This window comes from Corythoichthys intestinalis, chromosome 12, assembly GCF_030265065.1.
Source record: "Corythoichthys intestinalis isolate RoL2023-P3 chromosome 12, ASM3026506v1, whole genome shotgun sequence".
NCBI lineage: Eukaryota > Metazoa > Chordata > Actinopteri > Syngnathiformes > Syngnathidae > Corythoichthys > Corythoichthys intestinalis.
The window spans coordinates 26,240,593-26,259,562 of NC_080406.1; the positions used below are offsets into that span (position 1 = coordinate 26,240,593).

The 18,970-nt window shown below is 39.1% G+C and overlaps 1 protein-coding gene across 3 annotated transcripts in view; it reads right to left on the bottom strand.

The window, feature by feature from the left end:
- Positions 1 to 18,970, bottom strand: part of pde11a (phosphodiesterase 11a) — an 84,622-nt gene that overhangs the window by 15,158 nt on the left and 50,494 nt on the right. For all 3 annotated transcript variants that reach the window (XM_057853277.1, XM_057853279.1, XM_057853278.1), the window contains 7 exons: positions 16,334 to 16,443; positions 9,839 to 9,929; positions 4,854 to 4,954; positions 4,621 to 4,698; positions 4,478 to 4,541; positions 4,335 to 4,409; positions 450 to 533 (listed from right to left, as the gene is read on the bottom strand). In XM_057853277.1, coding sequence (XP_057709260.1) covers positions 450 to 533; positions 4,335 to 4,409; positions 4,478 to 4,541; positions 4,621 to 4,698; positions 4,854 to 4,954; positions 9,839 to 9,929; positions 16,334 to 16,443 — 603 coding nt within the window. The remainder of the gene's footprint in view (positions 1 to 449; positions 534 to 4,334; positions 4,410 to 4,477; positions 4,542 to 4,620; positions 4,699 to 4,853; positions 4,955 to 9,838; positions 9,930 to 16,333; positions 16,444 to 18,970) is intronic.

Genomic DNA, 18,970 nt, shown 5'->3' on the forward strand with positions numbered 1-18,970 from the left:
CTACTGTCGTCATTAGCAGCCATCAACTTGATGACATATGAAATTAGGTATACACCCATGTAGATTTTTTGTCTGTTCCCTCCCTTCAACAAGCCTATCAGAGTGAACTAATACGGAACGTCAGCTCTGATTCCTCATGCTCCGATTGTACAGCATCGCCTTCTCCGTCAATGACAACTGTCTGAAGAAATACAGTGTGATTCGCAGATGGTTTCTTTCATTGCAGGCACATGCACATAAAGCATCTGTTTAACCTTGGAGGGCTTTTATTCAATGAGGGACGTGTTGGCGGGATTACATCTGAAATGGAAGTAGGCGGAGGCTTTATTGCTTCAAGTCAGCAGGGGCGGGGGTGGGTGGTCAACGGATTAAGGACCATGGGAAGGATTTACACTCTATACAGTTGTGTTAGGAGTCGTGTTTTTTTCTTTCTAATTTGACAAGCTTACCTCATAGAGCGGGGCGCAAATTCCGTCAATCCACTCCAACTGAAGACCAGGCAGTTCGTCTTTTCTATTGCGGTCAAAAATTGCCTAAAACCCAAAGACAAAAGTGAGTCGTTACGTTCCAGTCTCATGGATGGAGGCAAACGTCCAATTGGCTTTACGGCAACAAAAATCACTCTTTTCTCATTTTTTTCTGCCACTTCTTTTTTCTGCTGCATTTACCAAGAGGCTGCACTTCAGAGATAGCGACTACAACTCACTGCAGAAGTTAATATTTCATTTGCAACTCCCACGCATTAGGTTGACATCAAGAGGACGATGGTGTAGGGATGGGGGGACGGGGGGCAATATGGCCTGGCTTGATTAGTCATTGTGCTTAATTGCACATAAAAAAGGCTGCTGTTGGCCGTGAGAAATGTCCACGTAGATTCTCAGTCCTGAAAAATGGTTTAGAAAAAAAAAGAGCTGGCCTTCAAAGCCTTATAATCAAACAGTAAGTTGTATTCATAAAGCATCAGCAGCTCAGATTGAAGCAATTAAAAAAAATTAAAGCATTTAGATGGGCCCACAAGAAAAAAGTGTGGACTGATGGATGTTTGAAAGGTAAATGTGTTTTTTGATTGACTTTCATGACATGAAAATTGAAAAAAATTTGACTTACCACAAGCCCCCCCCAAAATACATTTTTTGTTCATATTTAGGCTCTCCCAAGAGTCCTGAATGTATGTTTGAATGGTCTCCCTGTTCTTTTTTTGTGTATATGTGTGATTTTTAAGCATGTTTGATATTTGCAGAGTTTGAATAGGCTGTGAAAGGGATCCACGGATAGAAAGACTTTTAGTTCTTAAAAGAAACGTTTGTAAAGTAAGTAAAGTTAAAATAATTTGATATCGAAACCCCTGTTAATGTTTTTGTTTTTATACAATTTGTAAAATTAGTTTAACTAGTAGGTCGCCATTGTTGTTGACGTTGCAGGGCATTTTATGCTTTCCAGTGATGTATAACACATGCATATAGGTCAATTTTGAAATTTGACCAAATTGGGGGTCTCAGAGTGGAATTTCAAGTCACCTGAGTGTTTTTTGCCATATATACAGTACATATATAAACCTATGTTATACATAGAGATGTCCCGATTGATCGGCATCCCAATCGATTGGGTCCGATCACGTCATTTTCAAAGTATCGGAATCGGCAAAAAAATATCGGATGTGCCTTTTTTAATATACTGTATTTTTTTTTTTTTTTAATTAAATCCTTTTCTAATTAACGTTACAGACATAATATGTTACACTCATCCAGAGTCTTTAGTTTAGGCTTAAAGTACGGTTATCAAATTTATCCTGTTAACGGCGGTAATTATATCGCGTTAAAATATTTAACACAATTAACTCATGCGCTGCACGACCCACTCACGCATTGTCGCGTTCAATCTGTAATGGCGCCGTTTTACCTATGTATAGAGCTAAAAGGCAGCGTAAAATGAGGGGAAGAAAGGTAGTAATTGATCTATTTCTTAACACCCTATGTTATTTCCCAACGCAGAGAAGATATATCAATTGGTACCACTACGCACAGTCATGGTTGCACTTCCCATCATGCATTTGGGCAGAACAGTTAAATGGCCACAGTATCATTTACTGAAAGCTCAACAAATACACTAGATGGCAATATTTAGTCACAATATACGAAGTCACATTTATCCTTTAAGAATTACAAGTCTTTCTATCCGTGGATCCCTCTCACAGAAAGAATGTTAATAATGTAAATGCCATCTTGAGGATTTATTGTCATAATAAACAAATACAGTACTTATGTACTGTATGTTGAATGTATATATTCGTCCGAGTTTTATTCATTTTTTTCTTAATGCATTGCCAAAATGTATATGATCGGGAAAAATTCGGGAATGATTGGAATTGAATCGGGAGCAAAAAAAAAAAGCAATCGGATCGGGAAATATTGGGATCGGCAGATACTCAAACTAAAACGATCGGGATCGGATCGGGAGCCAAAAAACATGAACAGAACAACCCTAGTTATATACTATAGCCTACTATACACACACATATATAAATGGCGGAAAACACAGACAAGTCTGAAAAAGCAGTTTCTGCTCTTGCACCCTTATTTTAAATAAACTGCTGTATTTTAAGCCAAAAGAACTTGTGGTTGATAGACCAATATGTCTATATGCTGCTATAGCAGCAATCATGGCACATTAAGCCCCTGAACTATTTTTAATTTGTCCATTTTACCCTGGAGACCCCCCTTTACAGACACCGCACCCCCGCTTTTGTTTCAACCCAGCCATAAAAATAAGGCAAGTAATTATATATATATTTTTTTCAATTTATATTATTCCTATTATTATTTATTTATTTATTTTTTATTTAAAATTTTTACATTATCACCAAACCTTTCATGCATGAATGATAATTTATTATATATATAATTAATACAATTTTATCTACATTTAATTAATGAATTATTAATTAATAATTCATAATAATTCATTAATTAATAATAAATTAATTATAATTTATTATATATATTATTCATGCATGAAAGGTTTGGTGATAATTTTATTTACATTGAATCCAATATCCAGTCATTATTTGGAATATGGTACTGCATTACAAAACACAGATCATTTTAGGTTTTAGTATTAGTTGCAATCCCTGATCCCCAATCCCTCTGAAAGTAATTTACTAACTAAAACATGTTAGTAAGCCACATGTTTTAGTTAGTAAGTTACTTTCAGTTACTAAAACATGTTAGTAAGCCACATGTTTTAGTTAGTAAGTTACTTTCAGAATTTACTATTGAAAGTAATCTTGTGTGCTGGATAATGGACTTTTTAACAAACAGAACACAGAGAGTTAGAGTAAATGGTTGTCTCTCTGAAAGACGGGTCTCTTCTACTGGCTCCCCTCAGGGTTGTGTACTCTCACCTTTACTATTTATTCTCTACACTAATGATTGTAGGAGTCAGTATAGCAACAGACACATCCTGAAATATGCTGATGATAGTCATTGTCAGTCTACTCCAGAAACATGAATCCCAGCATGGCCCTGTGGTCGACAAATTTGTTAGTTGGTGTGATAGATCTTTTCTCCACCTTAACACCTCTAAAACTAAGGATATGTTGGTAGATTTTAGGAAAAACCAACCTGCTCCTCCTCAACCAACTAGCATAAAAGGTAACAGTATAGAGATGGTGGATCAGTATAAATACTTGGGTACTGTGATAGACAGTAAACTCAAATTCGATGCAAATACAGAGTCTATCTGCAAAAAGGGCCAACAACGATTGTACTTCCTAAGGAAGCTTAACTCTTTTAACGTTGATAAGGCTATCTTGTCCTTGTTTTATAAATCTTTTATTGAATCGATTCTTACTTTTGCTTTTATTGCCTGGTATGGAGGAATTAGCATGAAGGAGAAAAATAACATCAACCATATTGTCAAGGTCGCCAGTAAGATAATAGGCTGTCCACAGGTCTCATTAGCAGATATTTATGAGAGGCAGGTCATGAGGAAGGCAAAACACATCCTGAATTGTGTACAACATCCCCTTCATCGCTCGTTTGAGGTCCTCCCTTCAGGCAGGAGATTCAGAGTCCTTTGTTTTAAGTTAAATAGGACAAAGAACTCCTTCCTACCCAGTGCAATTCGCTTGCTAAATTTGCACAATTCTTGCACTTAGATGCAAAACTGTCTCTGGCATTTTAAATTTGTAGTCTGTGTTATTTTATTGTATGTGTATGAGTGGTTGTGTTATCTGTATGCTTAACCTGCTGTAAGACAAGTTTCCCCTTCTTAGGGGACAATAAACTTAAACTGAACTGATCTTAATTTTTTTTTTCCATTTCTCATTCACTTACCGATGGTGTGAGCTTCAGCTCTGATCGCTCCCTGTCGCCTTGCTCAAAAAACTCGCTGGTTACTAACTCGGCCACCTGCAACAAGGGTTTGATGAAAACTCTAGAAACACATTTGGATCCCTGGTGACCCCGAAATGGCTCACCTTGCGGGATATTTCCCAAGGCTTGGTGACAGCGCCGAGATCGCACGCTGTCATCATCATGGATCTGACAGGGAAAAGGACAATCTGTGTTCATTTCCATTTTATTTCTGAACTAGGGACACATTTTTCAATGCAGAGTTCACCTGCACATGTCTCTGTGAGCCTTCACGTTCCAGTTATACTCCCCTTTGTTGACCAGTTCAAAAAAAGTGTTTCTGTTTCTGAAGGGGAGTGTAAAACACATAAAATCCGTTAGGGGGCGATGTAAACCAAAATAAGACAACAGGTTGAAAACTCGGTCAATGATGTGATGTAATGTGTAGCCCCTTCTGTACTACATCTAGTCTTGTCATTAGAAATATAACGGACAACTTACTCAAAATAAAGCGTGAGGTCTGTAGCCAGAATAGACTGTTTGAGTAGTTGCATAAGGTTGCTGTACTCAGTGGATGAGAGGTTGGAGAAGATGTTGTGACCCTGCAAAGTCATGTGACACAATGAGTATTCATACAGAAATCAAACAGATAAGTGGTATATAAATTCAGCCAAGTTAGAGTTCAAATTCAAAAGCAGTTTATTTAATCAAATGTGGGTTGTATGGTGTAAATCTGTACGGGCTGGTAATTGGCTTCAACCCTGTTGACACTACCTTGTTTTAGTTGTCTTCATTTTGACACTATTTTTTTATTTTCCGTAAAATGTGCTTGTCAGCTTTTGCCATTGAACTTGGCTTTTTTTAAGGACCAACATTTTGATTGGACTTAACATTTACAGAAGTGTATTGCTGCCACATTAGAAAAAATATTATCACTCTTGTTTCAGTATCCTTAATTACCGTATTTTCCGCACTGTCTGCTTTTGAGAAAATTTAAGGCTTTTAGGTGCGCCTTATAATCCAATGCACATTATATATGGATCAATTTGGTTAATCATGGCATGACATTTCCTTTCGCGCAGCACCATCTAGTGCAGGGATCCCCAACCTTTTTTGCACCACGCACCGGTGTTATTTGGGTCTTTTTTTCACGGACTGGTGTTCTGACAAATTTTGCAACCTATCAAAAATTGCAACGCGTAACGTTAAACATGGCCGCAAATGCAGCGATTCCAAAGTAAACACTACAAACTTTCTTCAAAGAAAGGAATATTAACTTACGTTTGAACATGGCAGGACATATAGAAAAGTTCTCCTCAGATACATCCTGCCATGTTAGCTGCACATTACAACTCCACACCGCTCTCTCACCATTAACGACTTTGCCTTGTCGTTAAGCATTAATTAAGAAGCCCGCTTCACAAAGATTCGATGATGGAAATTGTAGCAAGGTTTTCAATGCTGTCGTAGCGTAGTCAGGATATTCCGGAATGACTTTAATCCAGAACCTCGGTTAAGTTGTTGTTTCAAATGTACGTTTAAGGTTGCCGTCATTTGCGATCTCTTCAAGCTGATCCTCCTGTTGCACAGACATGCTCGAATCACTCGGCTGATTCACAAACGGGTCACGAATCCACTCCTTCGCAGTTCGTGGGTCTTCGAGGTTGTAGGCTCATCTTCTGGCTCGTCAGGTGCCCTTTTCGCCGTAAAAAATATCTCCAAAGACGTCTGTTTTCCAGTCATCTTCGCTCATGTGGGGGCTAATTATTTCCGGAAAAAATGTGCTGCGCATGCGGCCTTGTAATACGTTATTATCGAGGACAAGCGCCCATAGATATATTATATACACAAAACAAGATGTACTGCTAGCAGTCCAACCAATGGATTTCTACGACCACACTAATCTATCCTGTAGTATTATATCTAGAGTAGACAGAGATATTGGTGTGTTAAACAGGGGCACAGGGTTAATTCGGCCGGAATGCGGTCATTAATAAATTATTATTTCTGTGCAGCCCGCTAGCAAATGCGCCACGGACCGGAACCGGTCCGTGACCCGGCAGATGAGGACCCCTGATCTAGTGGATGTATAACGCAACCCCAACCATTACTACTGCTACTACTGCGCCTTATAATGCAGTGCGCCATATACAGGTAGCCCCGGGTTAGGACGTACTCGATTTACGTGTTTTCTACTTGAGTCTTGTCCGCCATTTTGTCTCTCGTCCTTTTTTTTTTTTTTTTTTTAATGTCGCATAAACAGTACCTTATTGTACCTTACAGTATCTTATTTTTTTACTTGACTTTATTAACAAGTTCCATACCGCCCCAACAGAACACTCCGCTCTCAGAATGCAGGTCTACTGGTAGTTCCCAGGGTTTCTAAAAGTACTGTCGGAGCTAGAGCCTTTAGCCACCAAGCCCCTGTTTTATGGAATCAGCTTCCAGCTAATATTAAAGAAGCCGAGACAGTCTGCACATTTAAGATTAGATTTAAAAACGTTCCTAGTCAACAAAGCTTATGGTCAGGCTAGTTGAAGTCGGAGTATACTCAAAGTTTAGTCTAAGCTGCAATAGAAGCTATAAAGCTGGGAGAAGTACAGCCACTGAGTTCTATCTCCTTTTTCTCACTCTACCTACCACTTATCTTAGTTTATTTCTATTTTCCAATGTTAATATCTAGTTGTCTAGTCTCTTCATCACTAGTCACCCGGTGTCCCCTTTCCCCCCTCCCCTCTGGGGAGGGGCTATTTTTCAGCTGCAGCCTCCTGACTGCCCGGACCCCTGGCTGGATGGACGTCCTCGTTGCTACCCCCGTCTCATCTGGCTAGATGGACCTCTTCTTGTTCCTTTACTCCACTGCATCTTTACGGACTGTAACTTCGCCTGCTAATTCCCATTAGCAGTCCTGGGGCTTCCTGTCTATCCGTCCTGGGAGTGGATCTCTCCTGACTGTGGTACTCCCCAAGGTTTCTCATTTTCTCCCAAAGACTTTGGAGTTTTTGGAGTTTTTCCTTGCTGACATGGAGGGTCTAAGGATCGGGGATACCCAGGACTTGAATTTATTTATTCATCTTTGTTGCTTCATTTGCTGTTTCTGATTGTGTATCATATTGCCTCTGCAAAGCCCTTTGAGACAACATTGTTGTGATCCAGGGCTATACAAATAAAACTGAATTGAATTTAATTGAATTAATATGACATGTTTTGTCCTCACTAAACTTGAAGTTATTCAGCCTTACAGACAGCAAATCATGCAATTGTGCTTTTTGAAGCTTTTTACTTATTTCACTTTTGGCAATTTGTCACGCTATAACACACATATGTACACTCACGTTCAAAACGAAACGCATTTTAACAATAAAAAACGACACAAAACAATTGGTGTTCAAACGTCCATCGAGTCTGATTAATATGTACAGTAAATTTATTAGATTAAATTAGCCTAATTTGTCTAACGAAAAGTCCCGCTAGTTTACATGCTACGAATGCTAACGTATTTAAAATTGTAATAGCAAATCGCTCACACATAACTCTACAAACTGTAGCTCTTAACTTAATTACAAATGCATACACAAACTTATATTAGCTGAAACAACTTACAGCCTTATGTGGGCCAAACCAGATTGCAGCTATCCTTTATCCATGTCAGACGTCTGAGTCTGCTCCTCGGTCATGTAAGGCGACAGTCTAACCAGACCTAAAGCTGTCACCAGAGGGCAGTGTATCCTCCGTCATTAAACAAAATACTGTCACATTCGGCTGCTTGTCATTTTTTTCATTTCAGAGTGTGGGCAGTGTTCCCTGGACGAAGGTGCATCCAATGCTCATCAGCTGCATATTTAAACGCAGGCAACACAAGCAAGGGTGCCCAGGTATTAACTTGCTGATCACCATTAGGCACTTGTACTTTCGAGGCTCATTGTATTTTGCTAGCTTGTTCGTCAGCTGTTTTTTGTTTTTTGATTTCTCTACCTTTTGCAGGTAATGAGTGTGTTTTTTTTTGTTATCTTATTGGGTCTCTGCCCACTGCTTAGTTTAGTGTTATTTGATCCCCGTCGACCTCTTGTCACGGACCGTTTTTGTTATTCCCCTTTTTCCGCGATCGCGTGTTTGTTTTGTTGGTATTAATAAACTCTTGTACGCATCCCCTCAATTGTTGTCTGCTCTTGAATTCTTGTATTCCAGTCACGGACCATAACAAATACAATACTTTTGGTCTTTTTAGATTGTTATTTTGAGATTTAGAGGTACTTCAAGGGTCAATTCTGACTTATGCGGAAATTTGGGTTATGTCGCCAGCGTAGGAACGAAACTCGTTCGTAACCCGGGGACCCCGTGTATATGAAAACAATTTTAAAATAGGCCATTTATTGAAGATGCGCCTTACACTCTGATGCGCCTTGTAGTGCGGAAAATACGGTACTCATTTTAAGTTTCAGCACTGTAGGTTTTACGCCAACATTCATTAAAATACAGTTTTATATTTCTAAAAAGAATTATTAAAAAAGCAGAGTAGTTACATAGCTAAGATCCCCGATAGATCGATTACACAAGTAATGAGAGAAAAAATATTGAGAGGATGTGAATTACTTTTCTAATTTGCACCCAACTCGATTAGTTTGATTAGTTTTCTTTTAAACTGAAGGCATTCATAAAGTACTTGTCACATTCTGTCATAAAGCAAATTGAGAGATGGCACCAAAAAAGCCACACACATTGCGAGGGACTGTGTAAAAGTGTATATTATTATTAATATTTTGTGCAAGCTAGCAGTTAGAAACCTGAGCCCTTTCTTCGAATTAGCCACGCTATTCATTTATATGCTAATAGGACAGCTCTAGTTCAAAAGTGGTATCAGGAGAAACCATTAGGATATTCCAAGAAAACATTTGTCAGCTTAGTGTTGTCAGCATAATGAAGGCGACTAAGCCTCTGCTGCTCCGTCTTTAATTACAACTTTACAAAAAAAACCAAAAGCCAGTCACCTGATAAAATGTCTCTCTCTTGCCCAACCAATTACCACTAAATCTATCACCCCAGTAATTGCATTGATTTGAGGGCAACGTAAACTATTCGTTTACTTGCGTCACATATTATTACAGTAGCCGCATGTTTGCCTTCAGGCGCGTCAACTATGTTTGTTAATGAAAGTAGACTGGGAAAACAAATAAATGACAGATGCAACTATGAACTATTACGAGAACGTTGCACATTATGGATGGCTTTCAATTTGTCCCAGCTGCCAACATGAGGATATGTTATTTTCTTTGCAGCTATTATCATCAATGTTTGTGTTTGTCGGGTAACATCATGTCAAACATGGAGTTCCTCCTGTGGGAACCGCAAATGTCAATGCTATGCTGCACTAAGTTTAAATGGAAACAAATATGGTGTTGGTAGTGCAGTCATTGGCTTGAGCAGAACATCTGGAGCACTGCATTGCAGCAGAAGAATAAGAACAAGGCAAGCGAAAGCGAGTTCACCTCGCTTTGCAGGATCATGACGGCGTGGTTGAAGTGGTGATGCTCAAGCGTAGCTGAGGTCCCGTAAAGCAGAGCCAGAGCCGAGCCTGTTCTGGTATACGCAAAAACACATGAAACAACATCATTTACTTTCATTGTTTTTTTGGGTCTGCTTGTTTACATGTTTTTCTTTTGATAGTATCCTTACAATCTGCATTAAAAAATGTTCCTTTCCAAACATAAAACCCCTTTTCTTATACAGTGTCTAGTACTACGGCTGCTTACTGCAGTACCGCACTGCATTATAATGAGAGCCCTTTCTAATTTTGCAGCTTGTGTATTCAATTATGCTTCAGAAAATTATATAATATCCAACACAATAATAAACAATAATGTAAATGAATACTATAACTCACCGACAACGAGCATTAGTATCAGTGTAGAGGCTGAATTTATGATATAGCTCTTGTATTGGATGTCATTAGATTACACAAGTGTATGAGATGTGGGTATGTGTATACGTATATCATTTACATAATACATCCTCAGCAACACTTTTAGGACAACGAACCCCTATTTATCATGAGCTTTATGTTCCAGGCTTACCCACAGAAGGTGAAAATAAACATACAGTGGGGCAAGTAAGTATTTAGTCAACCACCAATTGTGCAAGTTCTCCTACTTGAAAAGATGAGAGAGGCCTGTAATTGTCAACATGGGTAAACCTCAACCATGAGAGACAGAATGTGGGGAAAAAAACAGAAAATCACATTGTTCGATTCTTAAAGAATTTATTTCCAAATTAGAGTGGAAAATAAGTATTTGGTCATCTACAAACAAACAATATTTCTGGCTATCAAAGAGGTCTAACTTCTAACGAGGTCTAACGGGGCTCCACTCATTACCTGTATTAATGGCACCTGTTTTAACTCGTTATCGGTATAAAAGACACCTGTCCACAACATCAGTCAGTCACATTCCAAACTCCACTACGGCCAAGACCAAAGAGCTGTCGAAGGACACTAAAGACAAAATTGTAGACCTGCACCAGGCTGAGAAGACTGAATCTGCAGTAGGCAAAAAGCTTGGTGTAAAGAAATCAACTGTGGGAGCAATCATTAGAAAATGGAAGACATACAAGACCACAGATAATCTCCCTCAATCCGGGGCTCCATGCAAGATCTCACCCTGTGGCGTCAAAATGATAACAAGAACGGTGAGCAAAATTCCCAGAACCACACTGGGGGACCTAGTGAATGACCTACAGAGAGCTGGGACCACAATAACAAAGGCTACTATCAGTAACACAATGCGCCGCCAAGGACTCAAATCCTGTCTCCTGCTGAAGAAAGTACACGTCCAGGCCCGTCTGCGGTTCACGATTTGGATGATCCAGAAGAGGACTGGGAGAATGTGTTATGGTCAGATGAAACCAAAATACAACTTTTTGGTAGAAACACAGGTTCTCGTGTTTGGAGGAGAAAGAATACTGAATTGCATCCGAAGAACACCATACCCACTGTGAAGCATAGGGGTGGAAACATCATGCTTTGAGGCTGTTTTTCTGCAAAGGGACCAGGACGACTGATCTGTGTAACGGAAAGAATGCCATGTATCGAGAGATTTTGAGTGAAAATCTCCTTCCATGAGCAAGGGCATTGAAGATGAGACGTGGCTGGGTCTTTCAGCATGACAATGATCCCAAACACACAGCCAGGGCAACAAAGGAGATCTCAACCCCATAGAAAATCTGTGGAAGGAGTTGAAAGTCCGTGTTGCCCAACGACAGCCCCAAAACATCACTGCTCTAGAGGAGATCTGCATGGATGAATGGGCCAAAATACCATCAACAGTGTGTGAAAAGCTTGTGAAGAGTTACAGAAAACGATTGGCGTCCCTTATTGCCGACAAAGGGTACATAACAAGTTATTGACATGAACTTTTGGTATTGACCAAATACTTATTTTCCACCATGATTTGCAAATAAATTCTTTAAAAATCAAACAATGTGATTTTCTGTTTTTTTTTTCTCCACATTCTGTCTCTCATGGTTGAGGTTTACCCATGTTGACAATTACAGGCCTCTCTAATATTTTCAAGTGGGAGAACTTGCACAATTAGTGGTAGACTAAATACTCATTTGCCCCACTGTAATAGAGAAACCATGTTTAAAAAAACATAACCAAAAAAAGTCTTACCACTCTCTTATGCTTTAAATACAATACCGGCATTTTAAATTGGAACTAGGCCTGCAATCAGGACTGAACGGGCAGTCGCAGTATGGCGCAACTCGGACGTCACGCAACTCGGACAGCACGAAGGTCAGTGTGGTGGCAAATCGTCCCCCCTCTCACGAGAACCTAACTTGCTCGAAACTCGCCTCTTTTTTGAGGGATTAAAAATACATACACACACCGAGGAGAAAAAACCCCTATTGAAGAGGGTCCCACAAAAAAGTAGGCACTACTGAGCTGTGCAGCCACACCCTTGTTCAAAACCAAAATGAATCTTCTAATTGGGCCAATTTGACCAAGTGTGCGAAATTTTGTGGCTCTATAAACTGACTAATTCCCTGAAGAAATCTACTTCCTTTTAATGGCAAGCAAAGGATCGTCACAGCAACAAACAGCGACGTGTGGACATGAACCTTAAAATGCAGTATTACAAAAGGTCTTGTAACTACAATGAATAACCTGAAATGAACCAGACATGCACAAGTAAAATGAGTGACTTTCTGTTGCCACTAGTTGGTGCTGCAGAGTTGATGCTAATAACCCCTACAGGACCCTTCAGGGTACAACTCTCACCAAGCATGGGAAGTTTGGCACAGATATGTTGTATATGTGCCATGTTATGACTGATCAGAATTTGTGGCGAGACGAAATGGCAACGGTCATTTTCACTTTCCTGTTTGGACCCCTCTCCTTCAACGAACCTCAATAATTTTCTTCAGGCACTTATACACGTGTCTTAAGGCTCCCCTGATGCAGGTTAGAGGTCAATTGATTTTTTTTCCCTTGCAGGAGGAGCCTGTCTCGTAAAAAAGGCAGTTTCCTGTTCCCAGCAGGGAGCGTCAGGCCTAATGGGTAATATTTCAATGCAGTCGTGTTCAGGCTGGGATACCTCACATACACGCCAGATGAAAAGGATTGAATCTTGTATTATGGACTTATTAGTCATTTACTGAATTTAGCGTGTGGCCCAAAAAATGGCCGACTTTGACACCCCGCCCAGGTCATGCCCGTGAATGAAAACGCACTATTTTGATAACTTAAGATCTCATATGTCTCACGAACAGTATCACCAATTTTGAGGAGGATCCAACATACTCCCGAGACGCCAAGGTCTCAAATGTGCACCCTGTATATCGACTAAAATTGCTTTTTTTTTTTACATTCAATCCAAAATAACCGATTTCCTGTTGGTTTGGAATATGGATGCAAAGGACTTTTTGAAGCGGTTTTGCACAACGTATTGACTCTCCAAATTTCATTCCTCTAAGTTGAACAACTCTGGTGGGAAAGGCCTTTTTTTTTAATTCAAGGGGGCGCCACTGAGCCATTTGTTACGTTTTTTTGCAACGTTGAAAAACTATCAAAATTTATGTGAAGCCACATGTATGTGCAAATTTTGGTGAGTTTTCGTGCATGTTAATGCCCCCAAATTTTCATTTGCCATGAAAAATAACTAATAACTAGCCCTGCAAGAAGGACTCAACGGACCCTCGGGAGTCCTGTGTCGATTTCTCTAATTTCTTTTCGTTGACTTTTCTGGGGGCTTGTTAGGTTTTTTTTCCCTTCCAGGAGGAGTCGGTCTCGTAAAAAAGGCCATTTCCTGTTCACAGGAGGGGGCGCCAGGCCTAATAGGTGATATTTCAATGAAGTCGAGATCAGGCTGGGATACATCACGTACATGCCAAATATGAAAAAGATTGAATGTTGTATGGGGGAGTTATTAGTCTTTTTCTGAATTTGGTGTTTTGTCAAAAAAATGTCCCACTTTGACACCCCATAGACTTTGGCACGATGGAAAATACATCGTATCTTTTTTTTCTCCTACAGATGAAGTAGCAGAGTGTGAAGCAACAGCGTTAATGAGTCATAGCAGTTCCTCACTGCTGTCATCAGCTGAACCAATTTATCCCTAATATATTTCATTGAAAAGTACATAGTATTTTTTTATCCCACAGAAGTAGTTTTATCCCTAATATATTTCATTGAAAAGTACATAGTATTTTTTTTCTCCCACAGAAGAAGCAGCAGAGTGTCAACCCTAAGCCGTAACCCTTACCCTAAACCCTAACCCTAACACAAAACAAAAACACCCTCACAGGTCAGGCCCGTGAATGAAAACTCACCATTTTGATATGTGCAAATTTTAGTGAGCTTTCGAGCATGTTCAGAAATTCAAATTGGCCATCTTCATTTGCCCTGAAGAAACCCAAACCCTAAACCCTAACCCTAATCCCCAAATAAGCCCGACTTCGGTACTCCGCCCAGGTCAGGCCCGTGAAGGAAAACTCACCATTTTGATAACTTAACATCTCATATGTCTAATGAAGAGTCTCACCAATTTTGAGGAGGATCCAACTGCCTTGGCGCAATGGTCTCAAACGTGCACCCTGGTTTTCGATAAAAATGGCATGTTTTTCAATATTCAATCCAAAATACCCGAATTCCTGTTGGGTTTGGAATATGGGTGCAGGAGATTTTTTGAAGCATTTTGGCCCAAGGTATCGACTCCCCAAATTTTATCGTTCTACGTTGAAAAAACCTGAATGGAGAGGCCTTTTTTTTTTAAATTCTAGGGGGGGGGCCACTGAGCCCTTTTTTAACATTTTTTCACAACTTTGCCAAAATATCGAAGTTTTCGCAAATCCGCATGTTGGTGCAAATTTTGGTGAGTTTTTGAGCATGTTAAGACCTCCAAATGGGCCATTTTCATTTGCCATGAAGAAATAATAATAATAATCCTTTGCAGAACAATAGGGCCTTCGCACCATGTTGGTGCTCCAGCCCTAATAATCCTTTGCATTCCAATAGGGCTCTCGCACTAGTTGGTGCGAGGGCCCTAATGATGAACCAGAACACACAGTACCTTGGGTTCGCTGTACGAATAATAGACACTCTAATGCACTGGTTAACCTGGGTTCGATTGAACCCCAGGGATTCGGCGAAGGTAAAGAAACGCAGACCCCTATTTTCATACACTAATTAAATCTAGGCAATGTGGCTTTTTAGACCATGTTTTAGACTGGTTTGCACCCAATTTACAGGCTTAACCCATTTCTTTTAACTGCTAATCTTCGATCTGATGGGAGAACGAACTGGTTTGCTCAGTTGAAGGTTGACTCGAACCTGGTATGAGGGAATACAACAGACCAATGGGCAGCGTTGTCTCAAATTTTGACAAAAACATTCTGTCAAAATGAGAAAAATTTTGATCAGAAATTTGCTAAATGATTAGTTTGCTAGCTTAGATATATTGGTTTTAAATTTGTACCAAATTGCTTCATTATCTACCATATTGGCCCGAATATAAGATTATAAGACGACCACGTCTTTTTCAAGACTCAAGTTTGAAAAAAGACTTATTGAACTCCAAATTAATTTTTATACAGAAAATAATTACAGTAAATCTGAAACAAATGATTATAACAATATATTTGAGAGAAAAAGCATGTTATTTTGCCTCATTCAAATCTTAATATCTGAACATTTAAATGTGTAAACTAAAGTGCAATCACATTCGTAAATGAATATCTTCTGGTTTTTGAAATGTAAATAAACCAATCTATTGTGATAAACCAACAAAATTGCAATAACTGCATTAACCATCAAAGTGAAGTCTAACTGTAACTGTAGTCTTGAACCAATCTGAATAAGGAAAAACATTGCAATAAAATAATGCAAACTGGTTAAACTTGATAGTAGCTGTGATCTGTCATGACAGAACATTGCTTCAATGATATCTGGCGCCATCTAGCATCAAGAATGGGTATAATGTCTACACCCCAAATATAAGACGACCCCCACTTTTTCAGTGTTATTTCGATGCAAAAAACACCGTCTTATATTCGGGCAAATACGGTAATTCCGAAGGGTTCGGTGAATCAACATGTGAAACTTTTGGGGTTCAGTACCTTTAGCAAGGTTAACAACCACTAGTAATTTATATTAATCATGTTTACAAGTGATTATGGACTAAACAAATGTCTCTTTTCTTGATCTGTGCAATGTCAACAGCACTTCAAGCTGCAAAGTGAGTTTAAGATTTATAGAGGAAGCATTTTAGTGTTGTTTCTATTCATCCACAATAAAAATACAGTAACATAAGCAAACACAAAGCAATTAAGCACAAATGTCACCCACTCGTAGCAATTTCCTTGTCAATTAAGCACTTATGTAAGTCTTACACAACTTTTTAAGAGACTCTTGCTGACCTACTGGCTGCTGATGGCAATACACATCAACAGTATGTAGGTGGACGTGCATTGGGTAAAGCTGAGACACTTACTTGGCCTGGAAAGCGTTGTTGGTGCCCCGGTGGTCCAAGTCGTGACACACGCAACCCACGATAAGTGCTAAGATCTCTACTTCTGTCAGTGTCTCCTGGAAGCCGGCCGTCTGATTGGATAAATCACACCCAAAAATGTACACTGAATGTACACAATTAATGGTATTGTCACGTCTTATTATATAAATTGACATATATAAAAACTATCAGCGTCAAATAAGATTAAATTCTATGACATGAACCAAACTGTTCCACCCATTGAACACTTCTCATACCAGCTAGATTTAATTAACATACTAACTAATTATAAGTTAAAGGTCAATGGTCGTGCTAATTAGTTTTGACTAAAAAATTAATTACTAATAGTAATAACAAGTCAGCGAAGGAAAAATGTTAGGAAGGAGTTCACCGAGGTGCATCATTCACAAGCTGCTTCCAGTGATATCCATAAAGCTGTACAACTTCCAATTGCAAAAATTCAAATACACTTTTTGTTACTCAGTCAACTATCACCAACAACTAAGCGTTTAAAGTGACAGCATTTCAGCCTTTGAAAAACGACGTGATGACTTTAAGTGAAACATATTTTACTCTGCCATGTTATGAATTCCAGTCACAGATTTTCATTATTCGTAATTCATTCCCAAGAAGCGCTTCACTGTTGATCAATGGTAATGTAATAACATTTTTCTCCCATTAACATCGCACACCAATAAATCTCTATCTGCTGACCTGTTCTAGTGGGAGTTGAATAAAATTTTATAGATAATGTATAAGACAATAATTATTATAAGATTATAATTATTATAATACTTGAAAATTGTGATTTTTTTTTCTTGCAAAATATAGTATTTCAATGCAGTTTGCTAAAACGGTGTACAGTGGTATGAAAAAGTATCTGAACCTTTTGGAATTTCTCACATTTCTGCATAAAATCACCATCAAATGTGATCTGATCTTTGTCAAAATCCCACAGATGAAAAAAACTGTTTCTGCTTTAACTAAAACCACCCAAACATTTATAGGTTTTCAGATTTTAATGAGGATAGTATGCAAACAATTACAGAAGGGGGGGAAATAAGTAAGTGAACTCTCTGCCTAAAGAGACTTAAAGAGCAATTGAAACCATTTTTTATGCTGAACAATTAAGTCAGGTGTGTGCCCAATCACTAATGAGTGGTTTAAAGCTGCCCTGCCCCGAACAATGACAGAAGGGGGGAAAAATAAGTAAACCATCACATTTAATATTTTGTGGCCCCCACTTTGGCAGCAATAACTTTAACCAGACGCTTCCTGTAGCTGCAGATCAGTCTGGCACCTCGGTCAGGACTTATCTTGGCCCATTTTTCTCTACAAAACTACTGTAGTTCAGTCAGTAGCTTTTTTAGGTCATGCCACAGCATCTCAATGGGTTTCAAGTCTGGACTTTGACCTGGCCAATTCAGAACGTGTATTTTGTTCTTCTGAAACCATTCTGAAGTTTATTTATTTCTGTGTTTTGGATAATTGTCTTGTTGCAGCATCGATCCTCTTTTTAGCTTCAACTGTCTAAGAGACAGCCTCAGGTTTTCCCTGCAAAACATCCTGATAAACGTTTGAATTCATTCTTCCACTAATGATTGCAAGTTGTCCAGGCCCTGAGGCAGCGAAACAGCCCCAAATCTTGATGCTTCCTCTATCATGCTTCATGGTAGGGATGAGGTGTTGATGTTGGTGAGCTGTTCCATTTTTCCTCCACACATGACGTTGTGTGTTACTCCCAAACGATTACACTTTGGTTTCATCAGTCCACAAAATATTTTGCCAAAACCTCTGTGGAATGTCCAAGTGCCTTTTTGCGAACATTAAACGAGCAACAATGTTTTTTTTAGACAGCAGTGGCTTCCTCCGTGGAGTCCTCCCATCAACACCATTCTTGGCCATAGTTTCACATATTGTTGATGTGTGCACAGAGATATTGGACTGTGCCAGTCATTTCTGTAAGTTTTGAGCAGACACTCTAGGGTTGTTTTTTTACCTCTCTGATTATTCTGCGCTGAACTCTTGGCGTCATCTTTGGTGGACGGCCACTCCTTGGGAAAGAAGCAACAGTGCCATACTCTCTCCATTTGTAGACAACTTCTCTGACTGTCTACTGATAAACATCCAGACTTTAAGCGATTGTTTTGTATCCTTTCCCAGCTTTATACAAATGAACAATCCTTGATCGCAGGTCTTCAGACAGCTCTTTTGACCGAGACTGGCACGCACATCAGACAATACTTCTCTTACCAGGTGTGTGTTTTATAGTGGGCAGGGCAGCTTTAAACCACTCATCATTGATCGGGCACACACCTGACTTAAATTGTTTGGTAAAAATTGGTTTCAATTGCTTTTAAGTCTCCTTAGGCAAAGGGTTCACTTACTTATTTTCCCCCTTCTGCCATTGTTTGCATGCTATCCTCATGAAAATAAGAAAACCTATACATGTTTGGGTGGTTTTAGTTAAAGCAGACACTTTTTTTACATCTGTCTGATTTTGACAAGGTGATTTTATGCTGAAATGTGAGAAATTCCAAAAGGTTCAGAAACTTTTTCATCCCACTGTAATTTGCTAATTTTAATATAATTACAATTTCTACTAAACTGCATGAACAC